The sequence below is a fragment of the Acromyrmex echinatior genome, chromosome 4 (genome assembly GCF_024713525.1).
Source record: "Acromyrmex echinatior isolate Ae372 chromosome 4, ASM2471352v2, whole genome shotgun sequence".
Taxonomy (NCBI): domain Eukaryota; kingdom Metazoa; phylum Arthropoda; class Insecta; order Hymenoptera; family Formicidae; genus Acromyrmex; species Acromyrmex echinatior.
In genome coordinates this window covers 6,447,555-6,469,104 of record NC_141855.1, presented here as the reverse complement: position 1 = coordinate 6,469,104, position 21,550 = coordinate 6,447,555, and the positions used below count along the sequence as shown (strand labels likewise).

The window sequence follows — 21,550 nt, the reverse complement described above, 5'->3', positions numbered from 1 at the left end:
GATCCTGAGGATATCTCTATCGTAACTTTTCACATTGATTGTTACATATTTTTAAATTGTTAATTTGAATAGTTTTATATTTTTTACTATCATGATAGATAATCCATTAAACAATTTACGTAAATCTTCAATGTAGGATCCTACAATATTGAAAAATTATTGTTAAAAATATTAAGGGTGACATGTTTCTAAGATCTTGGCGTTTTTATTAGTACTATATTATAAATAAAAAGAAACTTAATAAAAAGCGTTTGTGTCAAAAAAATGTTTTAAAAATAAATTGATAATAAACGAGAATTTTATTAATCTATTATATTATAAAATGTATAAAATGTATACAAGAAGGAATGCCAAATATAGTGAGATTGCATCTTGATATCTAATAATACTTTTATGTGAATTATGTAAAGAATTGAAAAATTTAATAATTCGCACAAAAATAATTTTAAACCTCAAGATGCAACTTCGAATGTATTTGATGCGCTTTTATTTGTCTTATTCATATAAATAGTCAAGTTTAACTTATTGTATATAAAGTATTTAGGTATTTGTGTTATTTGACTTGGTTAGTGTTCATTTATATTTTATTAAGAATTATATTTCAGTAAATTGGAAAATACATACAAACAAAAACATATAATAATCAAATTTAATTTTATTAAATGAACATTGTTTAATCTGTACAAATATGCGAAGCTCCTATTACACGAGTAATAAAATACGTAGCGATATTCGTATAAAGTTAAAAAATTATAATGAAAAAATTGCATATTATCGTATACAATTTAAAATTTTTACGTTTTGATATACAATAGTTTTTATATCGCATAATATTGATATAAAGATAAACTTTATAATTCACAAATTTTCAGAATCATTTATACAAATTACATACATTTTATACATATATCAGCAAAGTAGAGGCCAATCTCAATGCTGAATCAAGTAATAGCTTATTTTTTATTTATATATGTATATGTGTGCAAATGAAGGAAAATTTATCATCATTTAGACAGTTGTTTCACCTTTCGATAAACTTCAGCTCACTGTCCTACTCTCTTACACTCTTAAACTCTTACTCTTACTTTTTTACTCTTTTGTTTATTCAGTAGGTAAATTATCACATAGTTTATGCGAAGTTGGAACAACCGACTCCTATTGTTACATTACACGTCACAATATTCAAAAGATGATGTAGAGTCTTAAAAAAAAGGAAAATAGATGTATCGAAAATGTTAAATGAGTAATGATTTAAATAGACAGGCAACTGCATGCTCATAATAAAATAGAGAGCTTTTTGAGATCAAACTCTGCAGTATAAAAAAGCTCGATTACGTCTCCGCGAATATAAGGTATACTTTAGTACAGTTTGATTGTACAGGGTCCGGCAAAATGATCTCCCACATTTTAATCTTTAATAATTTAAAAATGTGGGAGATCATTTTGCCGGACCCTGTATAAAAGTGATAAAAATTATTCGTAAACTGATCAAAAAAGGAATTGATCTAATTGTGTGTAATATACAATTATAATTACAATTCATAATTCACACTGCACGTTAAGTATATACATATACGCACAACATACGCACGCACACACACACACACACACACACACACACATACACATATATGAGCAGATTTTCAAAATGCGTTTTGCCCAAAATTTGTAATTTTCAGAAAACGAGAAAAAAAACTCCGCACAAGAAAATTACGCACTTTACAGAAAATAACAGTATATCAGTAGGATGTAAAATATTAAACAAAATTGCTAAACAATTGCTAAAAATGTTAAACAAATGCATTTTATTTGTCTCTAGTTAAAAAATATAATGCACTTCACAATGTCTGTTTTTGAGCATACAAATTAACAATGAAAAAATGCTTTCTGAACATCTCAGTAACTTATAATGTGAGTCTTCCAACACTGAAATATACCATCTCTAACTAAAAAAATGAAATTTTTGACTGCAATTTGCAAATACATTTTGGAATTCTGCTCTTCATATATATTATATATACATATATAATGTATATGTATATATAAATGTGTGTGTGTGTGTGTGTGTGTGTGTGTGTGTGTGTGTGTGTGTGTGTGTATAAAAGCATTCGTCTTTATAGTTGCATTCCATAGAAAACATTTAACATTTTTTGAGATATTTGTATGTTACAAAATATTTTTGAAGGTACACTTATAAGTATACTTATAAGTTGATACAGGTTGAGGTATTTGTTATGTAATGAAATACGTTGATGAAGATATGTTCATACGAACAAATCGCTTTGTTTTCTTTTAAAAATTGAAATAAATTGACTTATTTCTCCTCCTCGAAATACATGAAGTCCTAAAACATTAACAATAATGTTAAAGTATAAAATTAATTAAACTATGTTCATACTAATATAGTAATTTGACTTGCATTAGAAATTTTTCTTTGCAATTTAATTTCTTAATCGAAATATTCAAAACCAATCAAAATTAATTAATTGATATTAATATAAGAACGGCAATATTTCTTTCTCATTGCAATATTTCTTTTTATGCTTTTCTTCTTTGCATCTCGTTAAAAAAGCGATTATAGTATTTTCACAATACCTACTATTAAAATACACGCTCCTAGCAGTACAGCTTTTATCTTCACATCCAAATCGCGCGGAAACTGAATACCGAACATATCAGAAACGGTAAATATCTCTCGAGCAAAGCCACTCCAATGTTTTCGGATTATGCCGACACGATGCTTTTCATCCATAGATTTTACCTGCGGGTTTGATTATTGATAAATGATTCTGAAAATCTTAACGTTTATTATGTAATAAAATATAATTCATTGAACTAAATAATCAAGTTTCTAATATTATTATCATTCATTCTTAAAATTTTTGTATCTTAATTAAAAAAAAACAAATTAAAAAATGTCAGTATATAATATAATCTATATTATATAAAAATAAAATATCATAAATGACATAAATTAAGTAAAATTTGGAATGTTGCAATACCTTAAAAATTACATCAATACAAAAACGAATAAGTGGACCCTTTATCATTAACACTGGTTGGCCGGATGCATCGCGAATATAAAACTTTGGTCGCCAAAGACTCCATTCTTGAGTAACGCTACCCAGTAAAGTATTTCCGGAATACACTTCTAAAACCTGTGAAAAAAAAACTTTAGTCATTTGCCTATTTAAAAACTAGTAATAAATTTTAAAAATAAAATTTATCGATAACCTTAAATTTATTGAAATTTCTCATATATAAATAAGGATTTATTCTAATTTATTCTCATTGGAAATCTAAATAAAATTAGCCGAAGTTATTAAACAAATTCGAATACAATTATTTGTTTTTAATTTTTATTGTGTCTTATATCCTTTTACACCATAAATAAACAAATAAGTAAATTATAACTAGAAATGAACTACATAGAGCAAATTAATATTGTCATTCCTGTTCAAAAGGTATTGATCGAATCTTTCGACGATGCGGGCAAATTTTCGTTGAAAACTTGACAGATGGCTTGCACGTGTGAAGAAACTTTAGTAGACGCGATACAAAACAGTAGTTCTCATCTCGCTTCTAAATATCGATCTTAAATTTATTATTTGCAATATTATTGTGCGTATAATTCAATATAAAATATAATCAAAATATAATCAAAATAAATTTAAGAAGAGGTTATTTATAATTTAGATACTTAATAAAAAATTCACTTTATGAATAATGTTACAGTTAAAAGAGAAAAATTTATTTTAAAATATTATTTAAAATTATTCTTTAGAATTTAAAACCTTGGTAATAAATGCAAATATTAAATATTGCGAAGACAAATTTATAATTTTTCATTTTTAATCTAAAGTCTAAAATTTATTAAATACATTAAATATTTTAAAATGTTCGAAAATTAATTGTCACAAATAATAAAGAAAGAAAATTATTGATTTTTATTTAAAGAGCAAATTTAACGTAAAACTCTTTAAAGAATATAATAATAGAAAATAAATATTTTTCTTTTCTAATTACTAAAATATTTCATATAGAGATAACTATATCAAACACTAAAGAAATTCTAATGATAAAACTACCTGTAGATAACAAGGACAGCAGCAATCGTAGCATCTGAATGGTCGGATCATACGAAGAACCTCGTGCTGATTTTTGTCGTAGATGGAAAATTCACACGAGCGATACTTTCCCACGCACAATCGCCAACAGATTCCCGATTCTTCGGCCATATAAAATACTAGCTCGCCCCTGTTATCCGTAATAACATATTTATTCTTAGTTTCCCATCCGGTAAAAGCTAAAAAGAACAACGTTAAAGTAAAATGTGTGTGTGTGTGTGTGTGTGTGTATATATATATATATATATATATATATATATATATATATATATAATACATGCTTAATGTAATAAAGTAATATGTAACGTAATATAGTTGAAATAATATAGCAAATATGTAAAATAAAATGTATAAAATATATCATATTCATTAAGCGATAAGACAATAATTCGAAATTCATGGCGTAATTAATAAATCATAAAATAATTCGGTGAATTTTTCGTTTAATATAAAATGAAATATATAATATATAAAATGGAATTCGTATAATATAAAATTATGAATTTTATAATTATATGATTACTTTATTATGCGTTATATAAAATTCCGAGTTTATCATAATACAAATATACGAGAAGACTATCGCGTAAAGCAAACGTAGCTTTGTTTACTGGGGGGAATAATTGTAAGTCATACTCTCGAGCTTCGCGGATCTGGAATATACCTATACATATATTCGCGCGCAGTCTCAAAAAGAGAAGCGTTATATTTATATCTTTCTTGGCAAAGCCGAGAACTCACCTTGAAGCAACTCAATTTTCTGGTTCACAAAAAGATATTCAAGGTTCATAAGGTATTCCAAGCCGGGTGGATATGTCATATTCGGTGGTAACCAACCACCTGAAAGCATTCAAGTGCAATATTCAATAAGTGTTCAGTTAATTCAACGTGCTATTTATTGCTTATATAAAAATAGTATAATATAAATTTTTTTAAATCTCTCTCTCTCTCTCTCTCTCTCTCTTTCTATATATATATATATATATATATATATATATATATATATATATATATATATATAGAGAGAGAGAGAGAGAGAGAGAGAGAGAGAGAGAGAGAGAGATAAATATAAACATTCAATATAGTTTTGGCAATGAATCATCGGTTAAGGAAGAAAAATGATATACAATCAATATGATATACAATATCGTTATAAGTACATTAACTGTATTTACATGAACAATTTATAATAATTCTTTTTATCAAATCTTAGAGAAGTGCGTTTCACGTAGAAGAAGATATAATATAAATAGTACAAATATATTTCATATTGAAAAATATCAGAAAGTTTTGTAGGTCATCGTCGTATTTTAATCCATTGCTAATAATTGACGATAACCCGCGAACCTTCTGGTATCTTTGAAGATAATACCCGTGAAAAACATTATTTCATGATTTTATAAATCCATAACGAGAGATTTCTTTCTTAATCGCATATATAGATATTTATCATTTCTAAATTAATAAAGTTAATTCTCATTAAAAAAGTAAAATAGCATATAAGTAACAAAATGCTCCGCAATAGATGTATAACAAAATCGTGAAATACATATGGAAACGATTCTGCACCTCTGTTCCTCCTCTGTCAGAAATCTGGTGTAGCCCTTCTTCTTTGACTTGTAATAACGCGTCAATGTGTTTTGAAAAAGTGTTCTTAGCTGTCTGCGAATCTGCTCCAACTTGATTTTCCACGAAGTTTCAAAGTATTCTGATTCCGTTGCACACGTAGAATACCGCATGTTTCAATATTATTTATCGTAAAGATTATACTTTTGAAAATTGTATTTTTCTGTATTTTTCTTATTTACCGTAGAGATTGTACTTTTTTAACGTGATACACGTTTTTATCAAATGCTTTTTGAAATTGAAGTAGACTCTTTTATCTCTGACTTATATACTCCACTGTTGCATCACAATTATCACCATAATCTTAGAGGTAGATATTTATAGATATTTGTGTAATTATAAAAGATTAAAGGTCGATAATTATGTAATTATCTAAACTGGAAAACAATATGGTTTGTTTAAAATTCACCGTTCCAATCAGTAGTTTCGAAACTTTTTTTGGAGTTCTTATCACTTCTGCTTAAAAACTTTCATTGAAAAGTTTTTTCAAAGAATTTCTAAACTTATCCTCAAACTTTCGACTTTCACCGTTTTTCGAAATTCTTATCACTGTTGTCTATCAGGATTCTAATAATCTCCCATTAGGATTATTAATCTGACAAAAATAACTGCAGTGCCGATCCGAGACGTTTACTAGCAACGTTTGCGAGTTATCGCAATTATTTTGCGTTGTCTACCCTCCTCGAGACGCAGGAGATAAAATTTTTTCCGCGAGTATCCTCGTTTTCTCTGGTTTAGATTTTCTTTTTTTTTTCGTTTATCATTTAAGAGATAAATACAGAAAACAATGCGATATATCAAAGCTACATCGTAATCATTTAATACTGCATGCTTGTGTCCCACGCCGATAAAAATTAATATTATGAAAAATTCACAATTTACTGGCAATATTTTCCCAATTATTACAATTCTCTAATAAAATTATTCACCATAAGAAAATTGAAGATTATTCGATTCAAGAATTTTGTCAAAAGATTTCTAGCAATTTTTATTAATTGTTTATATATATATATATAGATTCAACTTATCTTTTACATTCCTCTTCGAGATCTTCAGTTCTTCAGATCTTATGTATTCCAAAATTTCAATTTCCTTTTTTCCTCCTTTTTTCTCTCACATTTTCAATGTTTTTTTCTTTTTTTTATCACGTCTAACTAGATAAAAGGCGAACTATACTGGGCTTGAATGATCAGTTAGTGTTGTCACGTCGCGGGTGCTTATCGGAATGTTTTAAAATTCAGATACATAACGGAATCATTTATTTATCTCATATCTCAGAGAACGACAATACAGCGATGTGCCCGCGAAGACCGAGAAGTTCGACGTCATCGTATAAATACAAGTGATATCGTCGAATACAACTGTTTGGGTGACGATGATACGCGGCAGCCGCCGAGGATGGTCATTATCTACTTTATACTAATCGTCACTCCAGGCAAGCAGTGAGCAACTATTATTGGGAGATACCGTCCGTGGATCGTCCTTCTGCATGGAACACATAGCGTACACAGAGTTCGAATTTCTCGTGGCGAGCCGCAATTACGTTCGATAGGAGCAATATTTGGATTATGATCATCAATGTGGAGGATCACGAATGTCCTTGGACCGTGTCTATCGTAATTAAGCGGCATGTGAAATGCGTTTCGTGCTAATAGCACGTTTAGGTCGATATTGTACGATCATCAATTAAAAATAATAAACTATAATTTGATTCTAATTACATTAAAAATGTTCTTTCTCTCTCTCTCTTTTTCTCTCTAATAATTGTACATTTAGTATTTTCATATTTTGAAATGTTATGTATAAGCTATATAAGTATATCTCTAAGTATATACACAAATATATATAAATTCCAACACGCATGTTTAAAAGACACTTTTGGAAGACATGTTTGAAATATCTAAAAGTGTTTAAATATTTTTTTAAACATGCCTAAAAGATATTTTTTAAACACATACATGTGCTGGAATTTACTTAAGTGTATACTGATATATACATGCAGCTTATACATAATTTCAAACGTTCTAAAATATTTAGACTTGTGCGTTTTCCGAAAAGATTAAATATACAATTATTAAATTAGAGAAACAAAGAAAGAAAGAAAGGATATAAATAGAATTAAATTATAATTTCTAAACGCAACGAGACGATTAGCGTAATTTTTATATTGATCTGCATATATATTGATGAATACCGATTGTAAATGTATCCCTATCGTTATAATACAAATAATAATGTTTAAAATGACATTCTATTTGTACAGAAAATACTGAATACATTAAACAGCTGTGTGATTCGACTAAATGATATCACACTGTCACACTTTACAATGAAAAAGATATGTTCGATATGTTTGAAAAAACAAAAAATATTTTAAAATATACAATTCGAAATAAATATATATATATATATATATATATTTATTTATTTATTTCGAATTGTATATTTTAAAATATTTTTTATATTTTGTATATATATATATATATATATATATATATATATATATATATATATACACACACACACACACATAATTTAAAACTTACAATAATTAGATATAACGTTATCTTGTCTATTTCTTAGAAAAATTATTTCTTAGAGAAATTAACTACTACGATGACGCAAACTTTAAATTAGCGTCAATCGTGGTAGACAACTAATTCTTAATGTTAATTCTCCTTCACGTAATCTGTCTAACGTAGTTTATTTTTCTATTTGATTAGTGATTTAAAAAGGGCGGTGAAAATGCTAATGTTAATGTAAGTGAACCTTGTGAATGTAACTGCCCTGGAGAATTACCGAGTCAACTAAATTTTCTTCCTCTTCATCTAGATTCAAGACGACGAGAAAAGAGCAGAGAAACGCGGTAATCAGGTCGAATTAACTACCATCGTGGCTGACTTTAAATATTAGCAAGTTAAGTAGTTTTTAATTGTCTCGTTTACACTTCGACCGTAGTTACAACGAAGAATCTAATCTAACCGGGAATCTAATTAGAATTAAAACACATACAAGTGAATCCCTATTGTTACAAAAACAGCAGTGAGATCGGAAAGTAATACGAAATGCATTAATTTATTTTAAGTTGTTTTGAATTATTCTCTTTTTTCCCTTTCTCTGTGTAACGAAGAGAAAGACGGAGTGATATTGCTTCTAAAATTTCAATTATATTGTTCCTTAAATTCATGGGCGTTATTAACTAGAAAAACTTGTGTGTCTGTATTCATAGTCTATTCTCATGGTGAATTCATTCACTATAATAATCGTATTTAAAAAAAACATCTATTTTACATACATAAACATCTACTTTACATAACTACATGCAGTTGCATAATTAACTTTGACAATAAAATAACATGTATATTTTATTAAATAAAATGACGATCATTATTGTTGGATGATTAGTTATTCAAAATATTTATGTGCTTTTGATTTAACTTTACTAATTTCACGTATAGTGACTTTCAATATGCATTAATGTAATGTAACTGACCGCACATTCGCTATTTTATATATATATATATATATATATTAGGTGTTGGAATTAATTCGTAGCGTTTTACAAGTGATGGGAAGTACTTTCATTAATGTATTTTTTAATGCTCATGTGAAATAAATAACATTCTTTCATTAAAAAACGCTACGAATTAATTCCAACACCTAATATATATATATATATATATATATATATATATATATATACACACACACATAAAACATCGTCTTAAGTACAATTTTAAGCTGTTATAAAACTAGAAATTTTGTGAGTCATCATTGTGTTTTTATCCATTACTAATGCCAAGGTTTCGCGAACCTTGCCGTTCACTTCATCGAGGTAAATGGATAAAAACACGGCGATAACCCGCAAATCTTCTAGTATTTTTAAAGACAATACTTGTGAAAACCTAAAAAGCGTTATGTCATAAAACCACTTACAAAGAGTTAGCCTTTTAAAACATTACTTAAGACGGTCTTGAAATAGAGAAAGAACAAACTATGAATACTGTTGTAAAATCATCATGAGCGTCATGTGTTTTGCGGTTTAGGGCCTCGCATGTCCAACGTGCAGATGTATCCAGATGCAGACGTGTCGGTTTTCTTAGCGCGTGCTGAAGCACAGCTTGAATCTTGAGACTAACGTCTGCTCTTTTACCTGGCGGTAAGATCGATACACCTGGTTGTGGCGGAGCTGTTGCGATCGGCTGCGGTGGCTGCAGTCCCACCCCCGACAGCGGGGGATACGGTGCATAATTCTTTTGGTCGGTCATTCTTCTACTTCCGGCTTACCCTCGTTTCTTCTGTGAACAAAGCAACGAAACGGGCAGGGTCAACCAACAAGCTTCCAATAGATTGTGCAAGATTATTTCGAAAGGAAAGGAAGGAAAATGAAGCCCAGAGGCGAGCGAAAGGCAGTCGTGCATATTATGATAAAAATATAAGAATATAAAAAGATATTAACATGAGTAAGAGTGAATGATTCAATATCTCTGATTCAAATTCTTCTCAGCTTGAGAAATATAGTACAGTATAGGGTAAAACTATACACTGTCAAATATGTCATGAAATTTAATGTACACAAATTTAAATTACACAAATTAAATTAAATTTCATAACATTACATTAAATTTTTAATGTATATAATTTGTAATTGAAAAATATATTTATATATATGTACATGAAATTTGCTGCCTTTTTTGATGGTATAGCTACTAATATAAACTGATAATAAAAATATGAGCTACTAATAATATATAGTAATAAATAACTATAGATTTTCAATTTATGTTTGAATTAACTTATCATAAGAAATAAATCCTGTGATCTCTCTTAAATATTGTTAGGTTCCAAAAATTTTACTTATATACCCTATAGCTTACTGTTATAGTTATAGTTTTCTGTTAAGATTTTAGACTGACTTTGCAATTACGATTGATTTGTTGTGAACGTTAAAAAAATTAATTTTTGCGCTATATAAATAACAAGTTAATTATATTAAAAGAAAGAAATACGCGTTTGCGTCTCTCCTACCGACGGAGAGAATCCGAGGAGAAAGTATATTAGTTCTGAAACGAGTCGACCGATGACGGAAGCTGGCTTACTCGCATTCGCCTGCTAAGGCCTGCTTATGATACCAGCTTGCGTACGTATGATACTGTTTATGTTGAAATTGTTGGGTCATCGTCCCCGCGTATGGACGCTCGCAGTATTCGCCTCGTAAAGGTCATTGTAACGCGTGTACGCACATAATTTACGTGCATGTGCATAGTATGTATGAGAAACAAGAAGACTTGATGATAACACTTTTTCTCTCTTTACTGATAACTATCCTTTGTTCCGCGATCTGGCCCGCCTAAATCGATAGCAGCAGTTATCAAATATGACCGCAAATACTGTTTGGAAATTTCCTTGAATTTTACGAAAACGCAAATTTCCTTATCGTGAATATATAAATATCCTCTTATTTAAAACGATCGATTCGCGATGAAAGATAAATTCTCTTCCACCTTTTCATTCTTCTTATTCGGAATTTCTGTCATGATTCATGATTCAGAGGAATTATTGACGCACAAAATTTTCAGAATTGCGTAATCGGTTTTTTTTGCGTCAACTAATTTTTTATAAAATAAGATTACAGAAAAAAAAATTCTTATATATTATAATATAAATAAAACACACAATCCGGGGAACTATAATTCACAATAATAATTAAAATTAAAAAAGGAGTTAGTGCGTGGAGGAAGTTTGCAGTTCTATAACAAGATTATTTTAATAATTCATAAATTCATGATTTATACAATTTAAAGTCGCGCGCGCACATTTTAATTAGACCGGACGTTTGGATTAAATTTGAATCATCTTCAGCAGATAAAAATGAATACAAACTGGAACAAAGTCAACGAATTCATATCTTTCTTATATTTTTGTGTAATGTGCTGTAGACCAAGAATGCACAAAAATATGACTTTCAATTTATATATTATATATATATATATATATATATATATATATATATGTGTATATGTGTATATATATAAAAGATTTTATATTTATGTATAAGAATTTATTATCATTAAAATATTTTGATTATAGAACTACGCATTTTTACCGACTTCGAACACCAAACTTTTTAAATTTTGATTAAAATTATTATAATAAATATACACAAAGTATTGGAACCTAGAATTTAAAAGGATAAGAATATTTGAAAATTTATGGAATCTATAAATTATATAGAATTTATTTAATTGCATTTAATTATATTTTTTCCATGTTCGTAGATTCTCATTAATTGATTATACACATAGAGTTATGAGTTTTTATTTAAATATAAAATTAAGTTATTTTATAAGAATTTTAATAAAAGTATTGTTGTAGAACTTATGATGCTCAAACGATCGTTTTAAAATGCTTAAAACAGACACGATGACCATTATCAGCAACTTGTCACGCAACAGCTGAAGGAATTACAAAGAATTTATTCTTTAACAAATACTTCAATATCAATTGATAACTCATCTGTTATTCGAAATATTCACATTCAAAGTTCGCGTATTAAAATTAAAGATTGTAAATTTCATTATTACAATACAATTATTACAATACAATTAAACAAGATATAAGTAAAAGATATGGCCAAATTTTTCATATCTAGAAAATGGAGACATGTATGAACATAGATCCGGAAACGCTTTCTTGTCGAGTTATTTCGGAAACACTTGAATTACAACGTACAACAATAAAGTGAGTCGAATGTGTGAGGACTTAATAAACACACGTATATGTGTATGTGTGTTTTTCCAAACATTCCAATAAAAACAAACTATCTCATGCATCTGTACAATGTAAACAATAACAGATTATTAGAAAAAGAGCTCTAACAAGAAGTGAAGCTTTTCCGGATCATATAATATATATTTTCTTCAATATTCTAATAAAGAACCTTAAAACTATAAAGAATGTGCTTCCAAAATTTCGATATATTTTTTAATTATACAATGTTTAGTATTGTAAATTATATATAAATGTACATATTAATATCAAAATATAAATAAAATTATTCATTTAATTAATTATGTCTCTGATTCACGAAATAAGTTAACATAAAAATTTAAAAATATTTGTAATAATATATTTCAGATGTTTTTTTTCTTTTTTTTATTTTAGACGCTATTTTTGCGTCGGAATTATAACGAAATTCCATTGCATCTCGCGAATCGCCGGAGCAAGACGAAATCACCGACCGCCTACGTCACTGAAACGTGCCCCACGTGAACATTATATCGGATTGTACTACTTTTTAACAGCCTTGAATGAAGGTATTATGAAGCCCAATTGACAGTTTCCTCATACGTTCGTTTTGGCCTCGATTTTTTATCGCTACAATTTTTATAAGGTATCACAGGCCCGCATTTGGGGCTCGCATATCGGGTTCCCGATATCTGATATGACTTCCGTAAAGTTGTTCGAGCATGAACAATTATTCAAAGAATTTTTCACAGTTCTATAATAAGCTAGAGATATTCTAAATCCTAAATTCGAAATACGAGATTCGAATTCGACATTAAATCTAAAATCCTAACTTCTCTAAATCGTAAACTTTAAATTGTACATCTTAATTTATAAATCTTAGACTTCAGATTAAGAAGAAAATAAATTTTTTTCAAGATCGTAGATTCTAAAAAAAGATTAATTTGTAAAATCTAAAATAAAATGAAATGTGACATATGAATAGATACAAATAGAAACAAATGATTAAAAAAAAGAATAAATTGTATTTTTTTTTGCAGCTCAGTGATATTTTTTATCTATATAATTATCTATATAATTATCTATATAATTATTTTTTTATATTTGATTCTTTTGAACAAAATGCAAATGTCAAAGTATTATAGATGCAGTAAATATATATTATGCAACACTTCACCTTTTGACTCTTTAAACCTCGTCATTGGAACTGCATATAAGTACATTTTACAAAAACGAATATAGAAAAAGAGATTATAAAACACATATTTTATATAAAAGTATTTTCATTTAATCTTGTTCAATCCATAAATGTCTAAACAAATATGCAGTTCTTTGAATTAAACGATTTCTGTACATAATTTTAATTATTAATCTATATATATATATATATATATATATATATATACATATACACACACACACATATATTATTTTTCTCATGTATATATCACTCATTTGCTATGAACGATATAATTAATAAAACAAAGTTTTCTAGAAAATGAGCTACAATATTTTGAATTATTAAAATTTTTCAATATTATTTGGATTGTAGAGAAATAATTTTGTTTTTCTTTTTATGTACGTTTTCTTTTTGTAAGCAACTAAAACATGACAATTTTTAATTATTATTGTAGTAAATGAGTGATATGACGTGTATTTAAAATTCTAAATTTACACCATTTCTGAACTTTTTTTACAATAAAAAAAAACTTGCATAGTGTAACATAAATAGAGCTCATATATAAAGCGCGCGTTGCATGATTTCTCCACGTAAGTCTGATACTAGTTAAGAGTAACAATGACAGACAATGCTCTTCATTTTATTCGCCATAAAGCGCCATTGGAACAAACGTTTCTATCATTACATTGACACGCGTGGGACATGTGTCCCTCTAGTACGCAGTGCCGGTCGAGATTATAAGAGTCGAGTATCGAAAAACCACTCGATTCGAACGCAGAGATTCATGACTCATGCCCTTTTTGAAATGCACCGTCCGGTCTCGTTGCGTTGTCAACCCCTCTTAAAAGTCACCTTCAACTTTTCCAACGGCATCCATTGATCCTCACTTGAATGTGACCCCGTAAACTATTACCTCACCTACTCGTTGTCAATGAATGAACGCTTCGATAATGTTCTCGCGCGTATCTGTAATTGGAATCCGCGAGAAAGAGAGAGAGAGAGAGAGAGAGAGAGAGAGAGAGAGAGAGAGAAAAAGAGATACGAATCGCAATTGTGAGCCGGAAATAGGAATGCGCTGAATGCGTCCAAGCTATGAAATGTGTGTCGAAATGAAAAAAGAAAGACGAAATTCTTGTCGCAGTCAAATGAACTTTAAGAGTATTTCTCAATCATTTTCTTGATGTTCGCTAAACTTGAATAATATCTGTCAGTCTGTCACGATACAGTTCAATTACGTTTTATAAACGATTGTGTAATAATGAATTCGGTTACTCGCATTACATTGGATTAGTGCACATTAAAAGCTCCTTCATATAAAATATCTAAATATAGTGGCATAATATTAAATATAATCAATTTTAACAATAAAATAATATTTTAATAAATAATGATATCCTGCTATTAAATAGCATGATGTCATTATTTAACTTTAAATCTATTCGGGTCTATTTAACTCTAAAATGTAATTTTTTTATATTAAATAAATAAATATAGATAATAGAGACTTAAATAAAGTAAATCATGAAAATAGATACAGATAATAGAGACTCAGATAAAGCAAATATGAAAAAATACCAATATGAGCTGGTTCTTTTTTGACATAATTATGGCATATTCCTATTCCTATAATATGCATAAGTTTCGATCCCTCATTCGGATCCTCTTCAATGTGTAAATTAATGTTATAAGTTAAATGATCAAATTCAGTCTGCAATGATTCGTCAATTTCCATATATTCATCAAGCTAATATATGTTTGATTTTCAAGCTTCATTGCTAGCCCTCAATAAATTGATCCAGATTTACTACGTGATATAAAATTGTACAAGTTTATATTGTTGCGTTGAAATTTAAATTTTTGTTAACTTACATGATATTCTGTCTTGAATCACACATTAAAGACGTTGTCAGTTCGCTCGTTACAAGTTAAATGCGGATCGATTACAAAACAACGAACAAATATTATACTAAAACGACATTAGGAGTACAGTAATAGTTTGTTCGTTATCGATTTCCATTTAACGTGCGAATTGATAATATCTTTAACATGTGCTTCAAGGCGGAGTATTATATCATATAAGTCAATAAAATTTTAAATTTAATGAGGGTTTACATTTAATAAAGGCTTAGCCGCATTGAAGCTTGGAAATCAAACATATATTAGTTTGACAAATTCATGGAAATTGACGAATCATTGCGGACTAAATTTGATCATTTAACTTATGATATTAATTTACACACTGAAGAGGATTCGAACGAGGAATCGAAACATATTGGGAATATATTATAATTCTATCAATAAATTATATGTATATATTAAGAACTAGTGTCGGCTTATAAAGGCATTTTTTAATATATTGATTTTATATTAAAAAATTTTTGTCTTTCTGATATTTGATGACTTCGTCTGTTAATATAAGATCTTTTTTTCTGTGAGAACTTTGTACTGGTTAGAATTCTTTCATCATATTGACCTAAACGATATGATATATCATATAGTAAATTTGAACAAACCAGATTAATCGTTCAAAATATTTAGTTGTTTTTACATTTAGCTTTATTAATTTCATATGTTACAGCTTTTAGTGTGTACTAATCTAGTGTAATGCAAAGTGATCGAATTCGCTATAATTTAAAATTCTTGCAACTGTAGAGGGATTTCGATGAATCTTCCTGAAAACGAGCGGATGAAACACTTTTGTTTTTATCTCGTTGTTTAGCTCGAAAGAAAAACAGATTTCGCTCTCAAATTAAATATTGTAGAGATTTCTGAATCTAAAATTTCTGGAAGCCTTTTGATATTGCTTATTCGCCTTCGATGTCGCTTATTCAGTAGAAAGAAAAACCCTAAGCAGCCGCCTCGACCACCGGCTCACAGTGGTCGAGCAAAGTGTGTGATGCATTGCTAAGTTATGTACACTTTCATCGGCGATGATGTCATCCGTTTCTCGAACGTGTATGTATACGTACTATATACATATATATATGAGGAGAGACTGCGTCTCGCATACCGCAAGGTCGCGGGACCGGACCAGGGCCGGCATTATTTCGCCGCCCCGAGCATTCAAATTCTTCCTTATCCATTGATCCCATTGTACAACTCTACCGCTATTCGTCGTCGTTCATTCACACGTAAAATTTCACGCTTCCCTTTCAGACACTTTTGGGACTTTAAAACGAGTCACCAGTTGTACTTTCCTGTTACTCCTTATATAGTTGACGATCCGGAAAAAAAAGAGATCTTTTAAAATCCATTGTTAAAAATTTATGAGTGGAAGTATATCTTACTTCATCAACCTGTTATTTTAATGTCACGATTATTCCGTTTGACCCAACTCGATATTTTGAGAAACACGTTTTCATGAAAAAAACTAACGAGAATGTTACCTGTAAAGGTGCAGTTTCAAGTCACACGTACTCCGGCTTTGCCTTCACGAAGTAGAGAATACATGTTTGAACACATACACATACGCACGCATATTTATGTAACTAAAGAGCTAGACGATAGCCACGGTAGTAACGTGTACTTCCGGCTTCCAGGTGAAAGAAAGGAGAATAAAGCAAAAGAAAGAGACACATACACGATATTCTCGAACGCCTCTTCAACATGATCTATAATTATCGACGATATTTTACCGATATATCCTAACAAATATATTTGCAGCGTATTGCGGAATCAAAGCTTACGGATCGACTGATCAACGTCAGAACTCCTCCATAAAAACGTACTGACATCACCAATCAAGGCGAGTTTATTCAGATCTTGTTTACAGCGAGCGACAATTCTCGGATTTCATGACGTGTTTAAAAATATCCAGTAGATTCTTCATCGTACACTGGCAGACTCTTGTGTCGAATTAATCAGAGAATATCTTCGAATCAATTAAAATTGCAATTGAAAACACCAATCAAAATTAAGATCTAGCTGGAAAATTAAAATAGAATTTTGATACATATATATGTCATCTTACGTATGTTGTGAATAAAAAGCTTCTAATTTTAGATACGCAGCTACGTAGTCGTGAACATTAATAAACATTCGTCGTTATAAATGCGACAATAACTGGATAATGTGAGAATACTTATCACAATGCTGGCGGGAAGCGCCTGCGATTAGAGAGTGATTTTCGTACTCACGGCGGAAGAAGAACGGCGTGGTAAAAGCGTCGAAAACACGTGCCCTCGGCTCCTAACCAGCGGAACGAACTAACGGGCAACCGACAAGCAATGAAACAACGGGAAAAGACGAGCTTCGGTAGTTCGGCTTGCGTTCCGGCAATGAACATTTCCCAACTGGGCACCGTCGATTTTTCCTTGATCTATTTCAAGGCCGTCGATTTATCCTTTTTTTTTATACAGTTAGCAATTATCACGCTCCAATTTCCAGCAGATAGAGTAATTTGAAATTTGTATCAAATTATGCACCTAATAAATAAATAGAAGACAATAAAAAAATACAATAAATATAGGTGTAGCATATATTTATGATTAATTAATTTTGTGAATAGCTTTAAGGATGTACTAAATTGCTCAAGAATGCTCGCAAGTAAAAAGAGAGATGAAGAAAATACTCGATAGAAGCTGTCTTCTTAATAGAAATGTTACACCAGATCAATCTCTATTTCTTCCTCTTTTGCAATTCCTTTTGATAGTGCAAATTGCGTTATCGCGCGACTGATGATCACGGAAATAGTTCGTCAGCACGCATTCGTCATCGGGAGTAATTCGTAATGTGTGCGAGATGAGTCAGCCGGTCGGTAGCGATTATGATAGCGATATATGCTAAGTAAGAAGAAAGTGATCGCAGTTGCCTGCGATTAGGCTAAAAATACATTCGTCTATATGCCCAAACTTATCGAAGTAGGACGAATAGATTCAATGTGGAGACATATACCGTTCATTCGTACCAGGGTTGGCTAGTTTTTTTTTAAGAATAAAACATGTTGTTTCTTCTTAAACTTACTTTTAATGTTTCAAACATACTTGAAACAATATTATAAAAAAACATGTTTAAAATATTGATTAAAAAACATGTTTAAAATATTGATTAAATATGTTTTAAACTGTTTAAAACATGTTTAAAACATATTTCTTTATATCAACTTTTTGTGCTTTATAACATACTTTGCACAATACGTTTGTATTCATTTGTGTCATATCTTACACAATTAATCTATGATGTATATCACAAATGAATATAACACAAATGAATCTCTTTTCACATTGTTTCATAAATAAACTTTTATTACATTATTTTGCGATAATATATATAATATTTATAGTACACATATTACATATTACATTTAACATGTATGTAACACAAAGTTACAGTAGAATGACCGCCAAATATTTCATGTGGTAGTACAGTGGACTAAACTGACATGAGTCGAAAAGTCGTCTACCATTTGCAATTTTCACAATAGTTAACAAGATATTAATTACTAAAAGTTGCCGAATATTGGTTTTCAATAATTTTTTATTCAAATACTATCATTAAATATTTTATAAAAAAAAAATAGCAACAGATAAAAATTATTTATTTTCTTTTCATAGAGTTTTGAAAATTTTTTCAGAATTTTTCTTATGTTAATAAAAATAGTTGCCAATATATAAGAAAAAATTCTAAAAAAATTCTTAGAGCTCTATGAGAAGAAAATACACAATTTTTATCTCTTGCTGTTTTTCTGTAAAGTGGCTAGTGTTTAAATAAAGAATTATTGAAAACCAATATTCGGTAATTTTTAGTAATTATTAAATATCGTATTATCTCGTTAACTATTGCGAAAATTAAAAATGGTAGAGGAATTTTTGATTCAGTTTAGTCCGTTCTATCAGCACGAAATATTTGACGGTCATTCTGAGACATCCTGTAAAAATAAAAATTGTCGCAGCATCTTCATAACAATTTTGAATTTCTGTTAAGGATAAATTAAAAATGCATCTTTTTATCACAATTATTTTGTAACATACCAGCAAATAATTATTATATGTATATAAAAATATAATAATTATTTGCTGATACGTATGTCCTTAACATAAATTCAAAATTGTTATGAAGATGCTGCGACAATTTTTATTTTTATAAATTATTATTTCAGTTGACGTAGAAATTGCTTTGAAAATATGAAGTAACTTACATTAGTTCTGCAAAGCTCTATCTCCCATTTGCGAAATACCTCAAATTACGCCAATTAGCCATTAAAGAGCTCATTGTTGCAACGCTGAGTGGCATCGCGGTGTTATGGTTCTTTAAACATTTATGAAATCCTACTACGGTTCTTTAATAACGTATTTCAACTTATATATTCTGAGCAATAAAAATATAAATATTATGTCCAGCGTATAATTTATTTTTCAATTTATAATTATAATCTTTAATCAATATTAATACATTATAATCTTTATACTATTATATCAAATTGATATATTTTAAATATTATATAAATATTAAAATATATAAATTATATTTATATTATTTATTAATTATATCTAATTTATTATAAAAAATGCCTATAATGGATATAAATTAAAATTCATAATTTATAGAAGAAATAAATAGTTATACTCGGATGTGATCGCGATCATTCTTACTCTCGCTCGTCCCTTGTCAACGAGAGTATATCTTGAAGTTTTTAATTTGTTTTTTTAGAGTCAGTATACCGTGGATGTACCGTTTGTGCGCGGTATAACCTCAGTGAATTTACGATGTCACGAGTAACCATGCGTATACGTGTGAGCGGCGCCGGACATACTCGTACATACGCATACTAATATGTAATAAGTATCGTATTCTACAACACGAATGCTACGAGAGATGTAACTCACTCCTCTTCGGCTGCTCCTCGGCAAGGTCGTGGATAACGTTGTCTCTGACAGATATGAGAGAATGACATTCACATCCGGTGAACGAAGGGAAGCTTCTCCGTTCTCGACTCACGGCTGATCGTTTCCCTCCCTTCTCCTCTCGCCATCAATACTGCAAGATGGGCGAGTTTATTTCTTCTGCACTCTTTTTACAGACGAAATTTAGATGCTCGAATATTATTATTATTTCCGCATCTCGTGGAGATGAAGACCGAGAGCGTGGTAGTTGTAACTGAAACAAATTTTAGAGTTATGTATCTGTCTGTTCAACGCTGATTTTTACAATTTGAAACAAAAAGAAAGCAAAATCATGAGTGCGGAAAGTATAGGGAGGGTAATACAAGGAATCGAAAGGAACAGGTGTTCCTCGAGTCGATCGCCATGGTGGCACGCGATTGGCCTGAACTCGTCGGAGTGGCCAATCGACACGCGATCCGTTTGAAAACGCATCTTGAAGTCGACGATTTTTCCTGCTGCGACCCACGGAGTGAACCGCGTATAACTTCACTCTGTCATGATTATTTACCGTCGATTATTATGGAGCGAGATATTTTTTGCTTACAGCAATTTGAAACGGGTACTGGAAGGTATAATTACAGTCCGGCTACCAATGATTATTTTTAACTCGTCATTTACACACCATTTTTTTACTGATACGTTTGAATCGCGACACTGCAAAAAAGGAAGGAAATCACGGGATTTTTCGTTTCGAATGCGATACGACTGCGGCCAAAGTTCGATTAATTTCATAATGAATTCGATCAGTCGCACTATATTGGATGCACATCAAAGGTTGCTTGACATAAAAATATCTTCAGTGACATAATATATATAATAAATTCCAAACAAGTCAATGTTATTTGACATCAAAATGACATTCTCAATATCATTTTCCAATAAATAAAAATCAATTAAAATGAATTAAAAAAGATTCGCGAATATCTCTGAAAATCTGAATCCATTTCAATACCTAATGCCTTTTTATTCATTTATAGAAATTGCATGAA

At 29.7% G+C, this 21,550-nt stretch overlaps 1 protein-coding gene and 1 long non-coding RNA gene across 7 annotated transcripts; one reads left to right on the top strand and one right to left on the bottom strand.

Moving 5' to 3' along the window:
* Positions 1 to 637: 637 nt before the first annotated feature.
* LOC105152514 (phospholipid scramblase 1) lies at positions 638 to 21,292 on the bottom strand. 6 transcript variants are annotated; one of them, XM_011066865.2, is made up of 9 exons: positions 20,245 to 21,292; positions 18,251 to 19,986; positions 17,817 to 18,104; positions 9,907 to 10,051; positions 4,869 to 4,967; positions 4,089 to 4,306; positions 3,003 to 3,158; positions 2,600 to 2,761; positions 638 to 2,344 (listed from the first exon to the last, which is right to left on the bottom strand). In XM_011066865.2, exons 4-9 carry the CDS (start codon positions 10,019 to 10,021, stop codon positions 2,315 to 2,317), a joined length of 780 nt encoding a protein of 259 aa, XP_011065167.1. In that variant the 5' UTR covers positions 10,022 to 10,051; positions 17,817 to 18,104; positions 18,251 to 19,986; positions 20,245 to 21,292; the 3' UTR covers positions 638 to 2,314. The 6 variants fall into 6 exon arrangements, with proteins under 6 accessions (XP_011065167.1, XP_087262108.1, XP_011065166.1 ...); XM_087405982.1 differs by lacking the exons at positions 18,251 to 19,986; positions 20,245 to 21,292 and adding an exon at positions 17,367 to 17,604 and having other exon boundaries at positions 17,817 to 17,950; XM_011066864.2 differs by lacking the exons at positions 17,817 to 18,104; positions 18,251 to 19,986 and having other exon boundaries at positions 20,505 to 21,290.
* Positions 17,286 to 18,134, top strand: LOC105152513 (uncharacterized). The gene is made up of 2 exons (XR_846959.2): positions 17,286 to 17,425; positions 17,683 to 18,134. It is a non-coding gene; the product is annotated as an uncharacterized LOC105152513 (long non-coding RNA).
* Positions 21,293 to 21,550: the final 258 nt, after the last annotated feature.